Below are 16,857 nucleotides of genomic sequence, written 5' to 3'. Positions count from 1 at the left end.
GTAGATGATCATATAGTAGATGTAGATGATCATATAGTTGATGTAAATGATCATATAGTAGATGTACACATTGACTTTAGAAAAGAGAAATGTTGCAGACCTTCAATTGTAACTCTTTAAGGTCAAGGCAAGTGTTGCCTTAAAGGAGGGCTCAGATTTTAGGGCACCAAGGATATATATATATGTATCAGGTGTAAACATTGTTGATAGAGCACATAAACAACACTGTCAGGTGTAAACATTGTTGATAGAGCACATAAACAACACTGTCAGGTGTAAACATTGTTGATAGAGCACATAAACAACACTGTCAGGTGTAAACATTGTTGATAGAGTACATAAACAACACTGTCAGGTGTAAACATTGTTGATAGAGCACATAAACAACACTGTCAGGTGTAAACATTGTTGATAGAGCACATAAACAACACTGTCAGGTGTAAACATTGTTGATAGAGCACATAAACAACACTGTCAGGTGTAAACATTGTTGATAGAGTACATAAACAACACTGTCAGGTGTAAACATTGTTGATAGAGCACATAAACAACACTGTCAGGTGTAAACATTGTTGATAGAGCACATAAACAACACTGTCAGGTGTAAACATTGTTGATAGAGTACATAAACAACACTGTCAGGTGTAAACATTGTTGATAGAGTACATAAACAACACTGTCAGGTGTAAACATTGTTGATAGAGCACATAACAACACTGTCAGGTGTAAACATTGTTGATAGAGCACATAAACAACACTGTCAGGTGTAAACATTGTTGATAGAGCACATAAACAACACTGTCAGGTGTAAAAATTGTTGATAGAGCACATAAACAACACTGTTGGGTGTAAACATTGTTGATAGAGTACATAAACAACACTGTCGGGTGTAAACATTGTTGATAGAGCACATAAACAACACTGTCGGGTGTAAACATTGTTGATAGAGTACATAAACAACACTGTCGGGTGTAAACATTGTTGATAGAGCACATAAACAACACTGTCGGGTGTAAACATTGTTGATAGAGCACATAAACAACACTGTCGGGTGTAAACATTGTTGATAGAGCACATAAACAACACTGTCGGGTGTAAACATTGTTGATAGGGCACATAAACAACACTGTCAGGTGTAAACATTGTTGATAGAGTACATAAACAACACTGTCGGGTGTAAACATTGTTGATAGAGCACATAAACAACACTGTCGGGTGTAAACATTGTTGATAGAGCACATAAACAACACTGTCGGGTGTAAACATTGTTGATAGAGCACATAAACAACACTGTCGGGTGTAAACATTGTTGATAGAGCACATAAACAACACTGTCAGGTGTAAACATTGTTGATAGAGCACATAAACAACACTGTCAGGTGTAAACATTGTTGATAGAGCACATAAACAACACTGTCAGGTGTAAACATTGTTGATAGAGCACATAAACAACACTGTCGGGTGTAAACATTGTTGATAGAGCACATAAACAACACTGTCATGTGTAAACATTGTTGATAAAGCACATAAACAACACTGTCAGGTGTAAACATTGTTGATAGAGCACATAAACAACACTGTCAGGTGTAAACATTGTTGATAAAGCACATAAACAACACTGTCAGGTGTAAACATTGTTGATAAATTCAGCCAACATGACTTTAGATTTTACAGTAAAAAACAACAACCTGTCAGCTCAGAATTTTACCATTAAAAAAAAGTGGTACTTCTTATGGTATAATATGGTTGCGCATGCAGGCCCATAAAGTCCTAAACAGGACCTATTATTATCCATCCATCCATCCATTTTCTACCGCTTATTCCCTTTGGGGTCGCGGGGGGCGCTGGAGCCTATCTCAGCTACAATCGGGCGGAAGGCGGGGTACACCCTAGACAAGTCGCCACCTCATCGCAGGGCCCTATTATTATTATTATTGTTATTATTAATATTATTATTATTAATGTCCAGGGCAGTTTTGAAGATGGCGGTGTTAGTTTGTAGAGACGATGACACCGTGAAGATGAGTGCGGTGAATACCACTGAATCATCTTTGTTGTAATGGCTGGTTGCCGTGGAGACGCAGCGTGACAAAGGAGGGAGCAGCTCGCTCCTCATGCGGGGGGGGGGGGGGGGAGGAAGGTCGGTCCTGCTGGGGAGGGGTGATGGTGGTGATGATGATGATGGTGAGGATGATGCGGGAGGCGAGGATGCTGGGAGTTGGCAGGAAGGAGGAGGGGGAGGGGAGCTGGGAAGTGGGGCCTGATGAACGGGGGAGTGTTGATGCCCGTCAAGATGGCGAGGGTCCGGCTCATGGCAACAAAGAGAACAAAGACAGCTAATGAGGGTCCGCCTTGATTGCTTTCCCTTCACACACACACACACACACACACACACACACACACACACACGCGGACAAGGTCACACGTCCATCATCCATGAGCACTTCCTGTTCAACGCCCGCGTCCAACATCAGCACCACTGAGCACTTCCTGTTTGGGGAGGTGACGCCAACACGCTGACACACATCCTTCCGCCTGTCCACATGCTAACTGCATTAGCCGTGGCACACACACACACACACACACACACACACACACACACACACACACACACACACACACACACACACACACACACACACTATGATACTATGATAAAAACAACAGGAGAGCAAAAATAAGTTAATTCTTGATCCTGTGTGTGTGTGTGTGTGTGTGTGTGTGTGTGTTAATCTATGAAATAGTTGAACAGTTAGTGTTGTGGTTGTGCTGAGTCATGCTGTAATGATCCAGCAGAGGGCGATGTGTTGAACAAAGACTGGTCCAACATGATGACTCAGCACATCTTGTGGTTGTCAGGTCAGTGTGTGTTGGCTCTTATGACAGTGAGGATGAGGAGGATGAGGAGGAAGAGGGTAATCCATGGCCATGTTCCAGGGGAAAGTCCTCCTGGGGCCGCTGTGATGGACAGATGTGGGTCAGCTGCCTGCTCTTGTCTACGCCATTTTGTTTTGCTCTTATTAATAAAAGTGTTTCATTTAAAACACTAGATTTTTCTATTTTTTTTAGCTATATTGGATTTAATTATTGCAAACTAAGGAGAAATGCAATTAAATATAGCATTCATGAAATATTACTAAATAAGGTTCAAATTGACTCATAATAAAAAACAAAAAATGTTTCATATTCAATTTAGATGTTTTACAATTAACAAACACCATTTGTGTGAATTAAACTATATTTAAAAAAAAAAAAAAAAAACTATTTAGAGAAAAACTTATCTTGGGAAAAAAAGCCAAATAGTTATGCTAAAAGAAAAGATACAATAAATACATTCTTATTAAATATTAAAAGTAACAAATAACAATTATAAACTGTACAAATATGTATTTTAAATGTATTCAACACATTTGTGTTTATATTGTAATTACCGTATTTTCCGCACCATAAGGCGCCCTGGGTTATAAGCCGCGCCTTCAATGAACGGCATATTTCAAAACTTTGTCCACCTATAAGCCGCCCCGTGTTGTAAGCCGCATCTAACTGCGCTAAAGGAATGTCAAAAAAACAGTCAGATAGGTCAGTCAAACTTTAATAATATATTAAAAACCAGCGTGATGTTGGCGCGCATGGAGTCGTATATCAACATGGACGGAGCTGCGTGAAAAAAGCCACCCGGCCTCTTCGCGTAAACTTAAACTTACCTTAACCACTCGCTCATCTTTTCTTCATCCATCCCTTCGAGTTAGCTTTTATGATGACGCCGGCTGGAAAGGTCTCTTTTGGCAAGGTCTTCCTTTTGAATATCACCATGGGTGGAAGTTTCTGGCCATTAGCATGGCAAGCTAGAACCACAGTGAAGGATGACTTCTCATTCCCTGTGGTGCGAATATTCACCGTACGTGCTCCCGTTGTATCCACAGTGCGGTTCACAGGAATATCAGTTGCTGTGAAATAGTAATCCGTGTGCGGATGGAGAGATTGCGTCTTTTCATGAACCGGATCCCTGTCGCTTAGTAGGAGCCATTTTGTGGTCTTTACAGATGTAAACACACAAAGGAAATGAAACGTACGGTAATATCCGCGCTCTTTTTCTTCTTCTACGCGGGCGGGTGGTTGCTTACAGTAGAAGAAGAAGCGCTTCCTGTTCTATGGGGGCGGGTGCTTACCTTGGCGGTTGCTTGCGTAGAAGAAGAAGCGCTTCCTGTTCTACCGGGAAAAAAGATGGCGGCTGTTTACCGTAGTTACGAGACCGAAACTTTATGAAAATGAATCTTAATATTAATCCATATATAAAGCGCACCGGGTTATAAGGCGCACTGTCAGCTTTTGAGAAAATTTGTGGTTTTTAGGTGCGCCTTATAGTGCGGAAAATACGGTATATTGGAACAAGCTAGAATAAAAAAAAACACAAATATATTTAAAAATGACCACACATTTCAAAATAAACATGCTAGAAATACAGTATATATATAATTTATTATGAAATAATGTTAGTTAAAAAAATAATAAAAAATGACGAAAGTGGTACATATTGAATTTCAATGTTTAAAAAAAAAAAATCACATATTTAAAAAATACTTAACATTGCTGAAAGAAATGATGCGATAGTAAATGAAATAATAAACATGTAATAACATTCTTATCTTTTACCTTCCTTTGCTAATTGCAAAAATGCATTCTATTTTTAGATAGTAGATGTATTTCTTTGTTGTAGGGTTGTACGGTATCGCAGTACTAGTATAGTATCGCAGTACTAGTATAGTATCGCAGTACTAATGAATCAAAAACGGTACTATACTCTGTTTGAAAAAGTACCGGGTACCCATTTATTTTTTTAACGGGCTGACAGTGCCCTGTCACGTGGTGACATTGCTGCTTTTAGGAGCAGAGGAGCATGTTGGGCAGCGCACACACACAGAGTACTTACAAGCAGACACAGTGTGTAGACAGAAAAGGGAGAATGGACGCATTTCGGTGTAAAAAGTCAAGATAAAGGTGAAGTTATAACACTGAAACACCCTCAGGAAGAGCTGCTTTAACACATGCAGCTAACGTCCATCCACAGTGTTTTAGCTACTTCTAAATCACTAATCCTGGTCTCCATGGCGACAAAGTAAACTTCTTACAAGTAGCATTATCACTGGAGGACGAGGAATAGCTAAACATGCTTCACTACACACCGTAGGAGGATACAATAGCTCACCGCCGTCACAATGTAAACAAATGCCATGGGTGGATCTACACCTGACATCCACTGTAATGATACCAAGTACAATAGTCGATACTACTATGATTACATCGATATTTTTTAGCACATGAGGGTGTGCCCCTCCCCGGCTATATCGACCTGCCCTTTTTTTAAGCGCCCGACGTGACCACTTCCTGTCTGTGTGCCCGGGCCAGGATGACGCCTCAGTGAGCAGCGAGGACGACCCGCCCGACATGAGCGAGCCCTCCTGGCTGGCGGCCGGAGCGCCGTCCCAGCTGAGCCTGGCGGGACGAGGCGACGGGACGCACCCCAACACGGCGAGCAACAAGGACGACGACGGTAAGCCACGCTTGTGTCGGGACTGCGGGGGCTTTCGGCTGCCTGCTGGCGCGCTGCCTAGACGGGCTGCGGGGGGGGGGGGGGGGGGCATCAGCGTGGCAAAGTCAGGGCAGTTGTGGAATTAAAAACAAGGTTTGATGGTCAGAATGAATCGTTTCAAAATGTGGTGGGAAGTGAATGGAGGGAGCTTCCACTAGCACGTTAGCATGCTAACTTGCGTATTTGTCAGATTCAAACACTGATGACATCTATTAAACAGACAAGAAGCAAGGAATCATGCAGAGACAGAGTTCAATTTGGCTCAATGAGGAGAGACGTATTGGGCTGTACTCTTAGTTACAGTTCCAACCTGCGCTCTAAGGCACAGCCCACGTGCTCCTCTATTTATTTGGGAGGTCCCTGGTTAACATCACTGAGGCTGCTTCTGAAGGAAGGGGGGGTCATTTCAGCAGCCCCAGTTAGACACAATATATGATTATTCAGAAATGGAAATGTGCTGTCTCTGCTTTGTCTGCGTCATGGTACTCGATGTTCTGGACACAAACTCTGATACGAGACGACTCGCAATCTTGGATTGCCAGTTGTCCCTTTCACAGATAGAAAAGTACAACTTCAGCACAATTGATAATAACTACAGCAACGGCCTTTAAGCATCAGAGTTGTGTGATAATATATACATAATTATTCCAACAAATGTATTTTCTTTCACTTGTTTAGCTTTAAGCCTCACAATGATACCTTCCAGTTTTTAAATCAGCATCTTTTAAAAAAAAAATTGTATTAATCAATCCAACACAACAATACCATAATAATACAATTCCGATTCCAAAAGCAAACCAGCAACATTGAGAACAGCAATCAACAGAGGACACACAAACATGACACAAAACAATCCAAAAGTAGTGAAACAAAAATGAAAATTATCAACAACAGTATCAATATTAGTTACAATTTCAACATAGCAGTGATTAAAAATCCCTCGTTGACATTATCATTAGACATTTATAACAAATAAAAACACTTGCATAAGGCTGCAGCTAACGATTATTTTTCTATCGATTAATCTATAGATTATTTTTTTCGATTAATCGGTTAATCTATAGATTATTTTTTCGATTAATCTATAGATTATTTTTCCTTTTACCGATTTTTTTTTTAATTTAAAATGAAGATGAAAAAATAAATGTTGGCCAGTTTTTTCAAAAGGCATGGCTTTTATTTACAAAAAAAAAAGTATGGCCACTCAGTCAACATTGACAACAACATGACAAAATATTCTGTAACAATGTAAACATTTAAAACTTTTAACATTTAACAAAATTAAAAGTAGCTTATTTGCTTTTTAATGTGCAAATAGAAAAGTAAACATCCAGTGCAAATCTTAATATTCTGCAATAGTATAAGCATTTCTAAAGTAAAAGTATTGCTTATTTTGCTTTAAAATGTGCAAAAATAAAGATAAACATCCAATACAAAAAAGTGCAAAACGAAATATTCTGTAACAAGTGTAAACATTTCAACAAAAGTAAAAGTATTGCTTATTTTGCTTAATAACACAACAATGATAGTATGATTAAAGTGAAAGTTAATTGTTGGTTTGTACATAGTATATGTAACTGTTAATGTTGTAAAAGGTATTTGCACAACTAATTAACGTTAGCGTTAAAGAGGAGCGCGTCTTTGTAAACACTGAACAGGCACGCCAAACGCGCCTCTCAGAGCGAAACAGTGTTTTAGTTTATGAATTTACAACGCAGATACAAATGACACATTCATGATTTTGTGTAATGATGACAACGTATACTCACGTGGACGATTGACTAGTTGATGGTGATGGCAAGAACGCTGTCGGGTGTTTTCTTTTCAAATGTTCCTTCATAGCCGTTGTGCTGCTATGATAGGCCATTTCCGCTCGACACAGTGTGCATACACCAACTGTCAAGTGTTTGGCTTTTTTCGCTGTGCTTATCCCACACTTGAAGGGATGTACCAATGCTGAATGTGGCTTCTGGATTTCACTCAAAAGACCAGACCGTAGTTACTTTTTCCTTTTATTTTCCTTTAGTTTGCAACAGTTTTTCCAACCAAGAAACAGCTTCTTTTTTCTTCTTTAGTCTTTTTAGCAGTCTTTAGCAGTGTTAATAGACTTTAGTTTCTTTAGCTGTCATTAGCTGTCTTTAGTAGCCTTTAGTAGCCTTTAGCTTCTTTAGTAGGTGAAAAACCTTTAAGGACAAAACACCACAAGATTAACATGCTGTAAAAAATCAATCAATTATCAATCCCATAATTTACAATTATTAATTAGGCTATCAAACTCTTAACCATTAAACAAGTGCAAGAAAATGGACACATCTTTTCCCTTTAAGTTAAAACAGATTTTAAATAAATTGTCTCAACATAAATGCACCAAGATACATATAAAATACATTTAACACCAGAAACACAATAGATAAATGCAACAGAAAACCCAATATGCAAATACATAAATACCTAACCAATTAACCACCTATTTAGATACATATTTAAAATCCATATTCAATATAAATATATTATTAATTTAGCAGTGAAACACTCAATCTTAAACGCTGTCTACTGGTAGAAAAATGCCCCTTTTTCTATGCCCTCACCAGCAGCCAATGATCCAACACACTTAAATCCAATTGAGCGACTTCACCCTCCTGATGAAGCAAACTGCTCCAACATTTATCAAACTAAGCAAAGAATATCAACACTAAACAACAGTTACATAACACACTGTGTGTATTTAGCCTCCAGACTAAGCACGCTACATGCACACAACCCCCCCCCCCCCCCCCCTCCCATCTCACCAGCGCAACAGGTGCGCCACACCCACGAAGAGAAATATTAAATCTTACATACTTTTGGCACAACTCTGGGTTATCTGTAATGAACTAAACCTTTTTCCACTCTGCGCTGGCGTCTTTTGTACTCCTTGATTTGACACAGCGGTCTAATTAGCGGGCTCGCGCACCAGCAGATGAGACAGGAGCGCGCCGCGTTATACCTGCGCGCGAACGTAAACTGATCGGCTCTGATTTTATAAGCCGACTGGCCGAAATAATGCCGAATTATATACATTTGTTTATTGAAATACTCCCACACTTTTGACGACTTTTGGCGTGCTTTTTTTCCCTCGCTCGCACCGCTCGCATCATCTGCTTTGCGCTCCGCCATGACGGCAGTGTGACGTAAATATGCGACGCGTCGAAGCATAAAAACGACGTCGACGTATTTACGTAACCGATGACGTCGACTACGTCGTTTCAGCCTTACACTTGCATCACATCTCATAAGCTTGACAACACTTTGTGTCCAACATTTACACAAAGATAAAAGAAGTCATATTTTTGCTTCATTTAATAGTTGAAACTAATTTAAATAATGGATCCCATATTCCAATATATGACTCATGTCGGTGGCACTAGTTCGTAATGGACGACGCTAACCACACTTTAGAGTGCAGTGGGCGGAGCTTAGCGGTAGTTGGTAATGGACGCCGCTAACCACACTTTTAAGTGCAGTGGGCGGAGCTTAGCGCAGTCTATGAATATTTAATATTTGTCTTCCCGCTGATGGATGAGTTGCTTTCACGATGACAAACATCTTGTCACCTCAACATTTGACCTCGTCAAGTCCGCACTTCACCCGCCGGTCCAGTGGTGGACCATCAGCAGTGTCACTGACCTCAGACTCTCATGACTCTTTGGGCTTTTTTTGTCCCGTTAGCCAAAATGTCATCTTCACCGAATGTTGACCCTTTTTCAATGTACGGTAAATACCACCGAAACATTTTATGATACATTTCTGTTGGCTGACTTGCCAGCTTCTTACCCTAAAATGTTTTTAAATGGATCTAGTTGACAGTGTTTTGGGTTTTAAGAAGGTAAAAAGCGGGTGATGAAATAGTGTTTTTTGATGACATCATTTGCTTGTGCTACCTTGAAGAAGCATTTAAAGGAACAGCACCAATTGAACACGGAACATCCTAAGAAAAAGGACCTTTTAAGATGATAAATATCAGTAGAATGTAGCACAAATCACAGCAGTGTAATAACAAGGCACAGCATTTATTTTGGAGAGTGCACTTCCAAGGGATCTCCTTTTTAGTCAAACACACCATCAGCAGCTTCACCCCGAATTTGCCTGTTTAATTGCCCGCCTTTGAGGTATTTTTCCCAACATCCTTGGCTGACGTTATCGACTCCTTCTGCGTCAGTGCGGTGCGCCGTAGTTGCCTAGCCACATTTCTCCCATGATTCATTTCTTTAATTCCATGAATACATCTTCTCAGCGCTGTCCTTCACTCTCACATAGTTGGAAAAACCAAGTTATGTCATTCTTCACTTGTAAACACACATGACGTCATTCTTCACTTGTAAACAAACATGGCTTCATTCTTCACTTGTAAACAAACATGGCTTCATTCTTCACTTGTAAACAAACATGACGTCATTCTTCATTTGTAAACAAACATGATGTCATTCTTCACTTGTAAACAAACATGACGTCATTCTTCATTTGTAAACAAACATGATGTCATTCTTCACATGTAAACAAACATGATGTCATTCTTCACTTGTAAACAAACATGCCGTAATTCTTCACTTGTAAACAAACATGATGTCATTCCTCACTTGTAAACAAACATGACGTCATTCTTCACTTGTAAACAAACATGATGTCATTCTTCACTGGTAAACAAACATGACGTCATTCTTCACTGGTAAACAAACATGACGCCATTCTTCACTTGTAAACAAACATGCCGTAATTCTTCACTTGTAAACAAACATGATGTCATTCTTCACTTGTAAACAAACATGACGTCATTCTTCACTTGTAAACAAACATGACATCATTCTTCACTTGTAAACAAACATGACATCATTCTTCACTTGTAAACAAACATGACATCATTCTTCACTTGTAAACAAACATGACGTCATTCCTGACTGGTAAATAAACATGATGTCATTCTTCACTTGTAAACAAACATGATGTCATTCTTCACTTGTAAACAAACATGATGTCATTCTTCACTTGTAAATAAACATGATGTCATTCTTCACTTGTAAACAAACATGATGTCATTCTTCACTTGTAAACAAACATGATGTCATTCTTCACTTGTAAACAAACATGATGTCATTCTTCACTTGTAAATAAACATGATGTCATTCTTCACTGGTCTGTTCTCTCAGAGTGCTGTTCCGATCAGTCAATCAATCAATCAATCAAACTCTATTTGTCATGCACAGGCAACACAAAGTGCTTTACAGGAGAAAAAAAGAAAGAAAACACACACACACACACGCACACACACACACACAGACACACACACTTGTACACACACATTGTGGACAAGAAGCAAACAAGGCGTGGCACTGAGGTTTGAGTAAAAAGTTCACCTTTGAGGCGTCCACACTAAAGAATAACAACATTTACCGCCATCTAAAAAAAAAGGAAAATAGAATGAAACATATTGTAAAATATATGTAAAAACAAATGATACATAACAGATGAATAGAAACATAACATTGAGATAATAATAGTAATAATAGTAAAGGTAACACAATAAAATCAAAAATATAATACAAAATAAAAAAAACATAAGAGTTGCACCAAATGTTCTGCAAAAACATCACACTTCAACACATTAGAATGAAACACATTGTAAATATTTCATAAAGAAACATAACCATAAGAGAATACCATTAGTAATAATAGCAATACATTCAATAGAAAATGACACAATAAAACTAAATCTAATAAAAAATAAAAGAAACATGAGAAGAGTTGCACCAAATGTTATACAAAAAAAAAATCACACTTCAACACATCATCATCAGCCAGCTGAAAGTCAACATGTTTGGAAGGCTGCCAAGATGCTTGCTGCTCAGGAAAGGTTTTTATATTGACTTCTTTTTTACACTTGACTTGTGAATGTGTGGCAACACACACACACACACACACACACACACACACACACACACACACACACACACACACACACACACACACACACACACACACACACACACACACACACACACACACACACACACACGTATGTCCTTGTGCTGGAAGTGCTGCACTCTTCTATTAGCACCATTAGTTGTCTCCCCAGCTGTCAATCATGTGCACACGCTCCAAATGTGGCCACTAAAAGACCTGTAAGGTGAAAGAGGTGAGCGCCCACCTGGCTCCTGGCTCCTGGCTCCTGGCTCCTGGCTCCTGGCTCCTGGCTCCTGGCTCCTGGCTCCTGGGGCCGTGCACTCAGCAGTGACAGCAGAAAGCTCTTCCAGGATGATTGACAGCTGGATGCCCAGAAACAGGAGCGTTAAAAGTAGCTGCTGGCGTTCCTTAGCAGCACGCCTGTCATGTGACTTGTGTCATGTGACTTGTGTCATGGGAGGGGGGTTGATGTGTGGGAGGGTTGAGGGGGCGGGGTTTGGTGGTAGCAGGGGTGTATAATGTAGCCTGGAAGAGTTAGTGCTGCAAGGGATTCTGGGTATTTGTTCTGTTGTGTTTATGTTGTGTTACGGTGCGGATGTTCTCCCGAAATGTGTTTGTCATTCTTGTTTGGTGTGGGTTCACAGTGTGGCGCATATTTGTAACAGTGTTAAAGTTGTTTATACGGGCACCCTCAGTGTGACCTGTATGGCTGTTGACCATTTTGTGGCTCCCCATTGTTTTCTTTCATTTGTGAAACTGGTCAAAATGGCTCTTTGACTGGTAAAGGTTGCCGACCCCTGCCCTAGAACAATCCCCATGCTTCTTTTTCCCTCTTTGGTCCACTTTGCATCAGTCCATCTTCGATGAGCTCGGGCCCCAGCGAAGCGTTTCTGGGTGTTGTTGATAAATGGCTGTGGCTTTGCATAGTGGAGTTTTAACTTGCACTTACAGATGTAGCGACCGACTGTAGTTACCGACAGTGGTTTTCTGAAGTGTGGTGATATCCTTTACACACTGATGTGGCTTTTTGATGTTGAGGGATCCAAGGTGTGTAATATCATGGCTTGCGTGCAGTGATTTCTCCACATTCTCTGAACCTTTTGATGATATTACGGAGTGTAGATGGTGAAATCCCTAAATTCCTTGCTTGAGAAATGTTGTTCTTAAACAATTTGCTCAGGCATTTGTTGACAAAGTGGTGACCCTCGCCCCCGTCCTTGTTTGTGAATGACTGAGCATGATTCATCAATCATGTGAATGACTGAGCGTGCGTTGAAACATGGAGAATGTGCAGAACATAGAGGAAGATGGAGAACATGGAGAAGATGGAGAAGATGGAGAACATAGAGGAAGCAGTACAGTCAACATAGAAGGCCACAAGTGTTCTCCAGCTCCTGGATGGAAGCTGGAGGAGAGACTCCTCTCAAAGCCGGACTCTCATGTCCTCTCCCGGGATGACTTTCCTGGTCTGGCAGATGTTTCATGTGGAATAATCCGGATCAAGAGCGGTGACGTAGAGTGGTGTCCCCCGGACCACACAGACCGTGGATGGGACTAATCCCTGGATCTCATCTTCTCATCTGTCGCCGTCTTAGTCCCTGGATCTCTCCACAGTCCACAAGCAGGTCTGGCTCTCCATTGGTGGAGTGATGGACACCTACTGGACCACCATCCTGGCACACTTCACACGGAGAGAAGAACAAGTACACTACACTGTCAACATCTGCACACTCAGCAACTAAGTACACTACACTGTCAACATCTGCACACTCAGGAAATAAGTACACTACACTGTCAACATCTGCACACTCAGCAACTGAGTACACTACACTGTCAACATCTGCACACCCTTAAACTAAGTACACTACACTGTCAACATCTGCACACTCAGCAACTGAGTACACTACACTGTCAACATCTGCACACCCTTAAACTAAGTACACTACACTGTCAACATCTGCACACACCTTTAAACTAAGTACACTACACTGTCAACATGTGCACACCCTTCAACTAAGTACACTACACTGTCAACATCTGTACACTCAGCAACTAAGTACACTACACTTTCAACATGTGCACACCCTTCAACTAAGTACACTACACTGTCAACATCTGCACACACCTTTAAACTAAGTACACTACACTGTCAACATCTGCACACCCTTAAACTAAGTACACTACACTGTCAACATGTGTACACCCTTCAACTAAGTACACTACACTGTCAACATCTGCACACTCAGGAAATAAGTACACTACACTGTCAACATCTGCACACTCAGGATCTAAGTACACTACACTGTCAACATGTGCACACTCAGCAACTAAGTACACTACACTGTCAACATGTGCACACTCAGCAACTAAGTACACTACACTGTCAACATCTGCACACTCAGCAACTAAGTACACTACACTGTCAACATCTGTACACTCAGCAACTAAGTACACTACAATGTCAACATGTGCACACTTAGCAACTAAGTACACTACATTGTCTAAATCTGCACACTCTGGAACTAAGTACACTACACTGTCAACGTGTGCACACTCAGCAACTAAGTACACTACACTGTCAACATCTGCACACTCAGCAACTGAGTACACTACACTGTCAACATCTGCACACCCTTAAACTAAGTACACTACACTGTCAACATCTGCACACACCTTTAAACTAAGTACACTACACTGTCAACATGTGCACACCCTTCAACTAAGTACACTACACTGTCAACATCTGTACACTCAGCAACTAAGTACACTACACTTTCAACATGTGCACACCCTTCAACTAAGTACACTACACTGTCAACATCTGCACACACCTTTAAACTAAGTACACTACACTGTCAACATGTGCACACTCAGGAACGAAGTACACTACACTGTCAGCATGTGCACACTCAGCAACTAAGTACACTACACTGTCAACATCTGCACACTCAGCAACTAAGTACACTACACTGTCAACATCTGCACACTCAGAAACTAAGTACACTACACTGTCAACATCTGCAGACTCAGCTACTAAGTACACTACACTGTCAACATCTGCACACTTAGCAACTAAGTACACTACACTGTCAACATGTGCACACTGAGCAACTAAGTACACTACACTGTCAACATGTGCACACTCAGCAACTAAGTACACTACACTGTCAACATGTGCACACTTAGCAACTAAGTACACTACACTGTCAACATGTGCACACTCAGGAAATAAGTACACTACACTGTCAACATGTGCACACTCAGCAACTAAGTACACTACACTGTCAACATCTGCACACCCTTAAACTAAGTACACTACACTGTCAACATCTGCACACTCAGCAACTAAGTACACTACACTGTCAACATGTGCACACTCAGCAACTAAGTACACTACACTGTCAACATGTGCACACTTAGCAACTAAGTACACTCCACTGTCAACATCTGCACACTCAGGAAATAAGTACACTACACTGTCAACATGTGCACACTCAGGAACTAAGTACACTACACTGTCAACATGTGCACACTCAGCAACTAAGTACACTACACTGTCAACATGTGCACACTCAGCAACTAAGTACACTACACTGTCAACATGTGCACACTCAGCAACTAAGTACACTACACTGTCAACATGTGCACACTTAGCAACTAAGTACACTACACTGTCAACATGTGCACACTCAGGAACTAAGTACACTACACTGTCAACATGTGCACACTCAGCAACTAAGTACACTACACTGTCAACATGTGCACACTCAGGAACTAAGTACACTACACTGTCAACATGTGCACACTCAGCAACTAAGTACACTACACTGTCAACATGTGCACACTCAGCAACTAAGTACACTACACTTACTTACTGTCGGTACACTACACATACAGTCGTGTACTTGCTGAAATGTACTGACACAGAGCTAAGCCAATCAAACGGAAGATCTCAGTCACCTCCTGACTGAGATCCTAGAAAGTGTCCTCACACACACACACACACACACACACACACACACACACACACACACACACACACACACACACACACACGTGCCAGTGCAGTAAAGTAGGCCAGTGGGAATCAAACCTCCTCCCCTAGCAGAGGGATGGAAGGAGGAAGAAGAAGAAGAAGAGGACTGCACTTTTTTGTCTGTCATGCACAATCCTTACATACTTCTAAATCGTAAATAAACATTAGCAAAAGTCAGCTAACAATGGAGCTAATGGAATTCTTCTTATTCTGCTTTTAAAGCGCTCTAAAAAATATCCAAAAACCTTCATCAACTTACTTTATTTGTCGCCATGGAGACCAGGATTAGGGACCGGTACTTTTTAGAGTCGGTATAGTACTGAATATGATTCATTAGTAGACCGTACAACATATTTGAATGTTGTCGTCATACTTGGACAGGTCACTTTTTTCTGAGGTGACACATTTGCTCTCCAGAATGACCTGTCAATCATGTCTTCTTGTGTGTGTAAATCATGTCTTCTTGTGTGTGTCAATCATGTCTTCTTGTGTGTGTCAATCATGTCTTCTTGTGTGTGTCAATCATGTCTAACTTGTGTGTGTCAATCATGTCTTCTTGTGTGTGTCAATCATGTCTAACTTGTGTGTGTCAATCATGTCTTCTTGTGTGTGTCAATCATGTCTTCTTGTGTGTGTCAATCATGTCTTGTGTGTGTCAATCATGTCTAACTTGTGTGTGTCAATCATGTCTTCTTGTGTGTGTCAATCATGTCTTCTTGTGTGTCAATCATGTCTTCTTGTGTGTGTCAATCATGTCTTCTTGTGTGTGTCAATCATGTCTTGTGTGTGTCAATCATGTCTAACTTGTGTGTGTCAATCATGTCTTCTTGTGTGTGTCAATCATGTCTTCTTGTGTGTGTCAATCATGTCTAACTTGTGTGTGTCAATCATGTCTTCTTGTGTGTGTCAATCATGTCTAACTTGTGTGTGTCAATCATGTCTTCTTGTGTGTGTCAATCATGTCTTCTTGTGTGTGTCAATCATGTCTTCTTGTGTGTGTCAATCATGTCTTGTGTGTGTCAATCATGTCTAACTTGTGTGTGTCAATCATGTCTTCTTGTGTGTGTCAATCATGTCTTCTTGTGTGTGTCAATCATGTCTTCTTGTGTGTGTCAATCATGTCTTCTTGTGTGTGTCAATCATGTCTTCTTGTGTGTGTCAATCATGTCTAACTTGTGTGTGTCAATCATATCTTCTTGTGTGTGTCAATCATGTCTAACTTGTGTGTGTCAATCATGTCTTCTTGTGTGTGTCAATCATGTCTAACTTGTGTGTGTCAATCATGTCTTCTTGT

The 16,857-nt window shown here is 40.6% G+C and overlaps 1 protein-coding gene across 2 annotated transcripts in view; it reads left to right on the top strand.

Annotated features, from left to right (window-relative positions):
- LOC133572963 (nucleolar protein 4-like) overlaps positions 1–16,857 on the top strand; it is a 106,329-nt gene that overhangs the window by 51,161 nt on the left and 38,311 nt on the right. For both annotated transcript variants that reach the window (XR_009810650.1, XM_061926018.1), the window contains exon 5: positions 5,407–5,551. Coding sequence is in view for 1 of the 2 variants with exons in the window: in XM_061926018.1 (XP_061782002.1) it covers positions 5,407–5,551 (145 nt within the window). In the remaining variant the exon portion in view is untranslated. The remainder of the gene's footprint in view (positions 1–5,406; positions 5,552–16,857) is intronic.

The sequence above is a fragment of the Nerophis lumbriciformis genome, linkage group LG01, assembly GCF_033978685.3.
Source record: "Nerophis lumbriciformis linkage group LG01, RoL_Nlum_v2.1, whole genome shotgun sequence".
Lineage (NCBI taxonomy): Eukaryota > Metazoa > Chordata > Actinopteri > Syngnathiformes > Syngnathidae > Nerophis > Nerophis lumbriciformis.
This window is presented reverse-complemented; position numbering and strand designations above follow the sequence as displayed.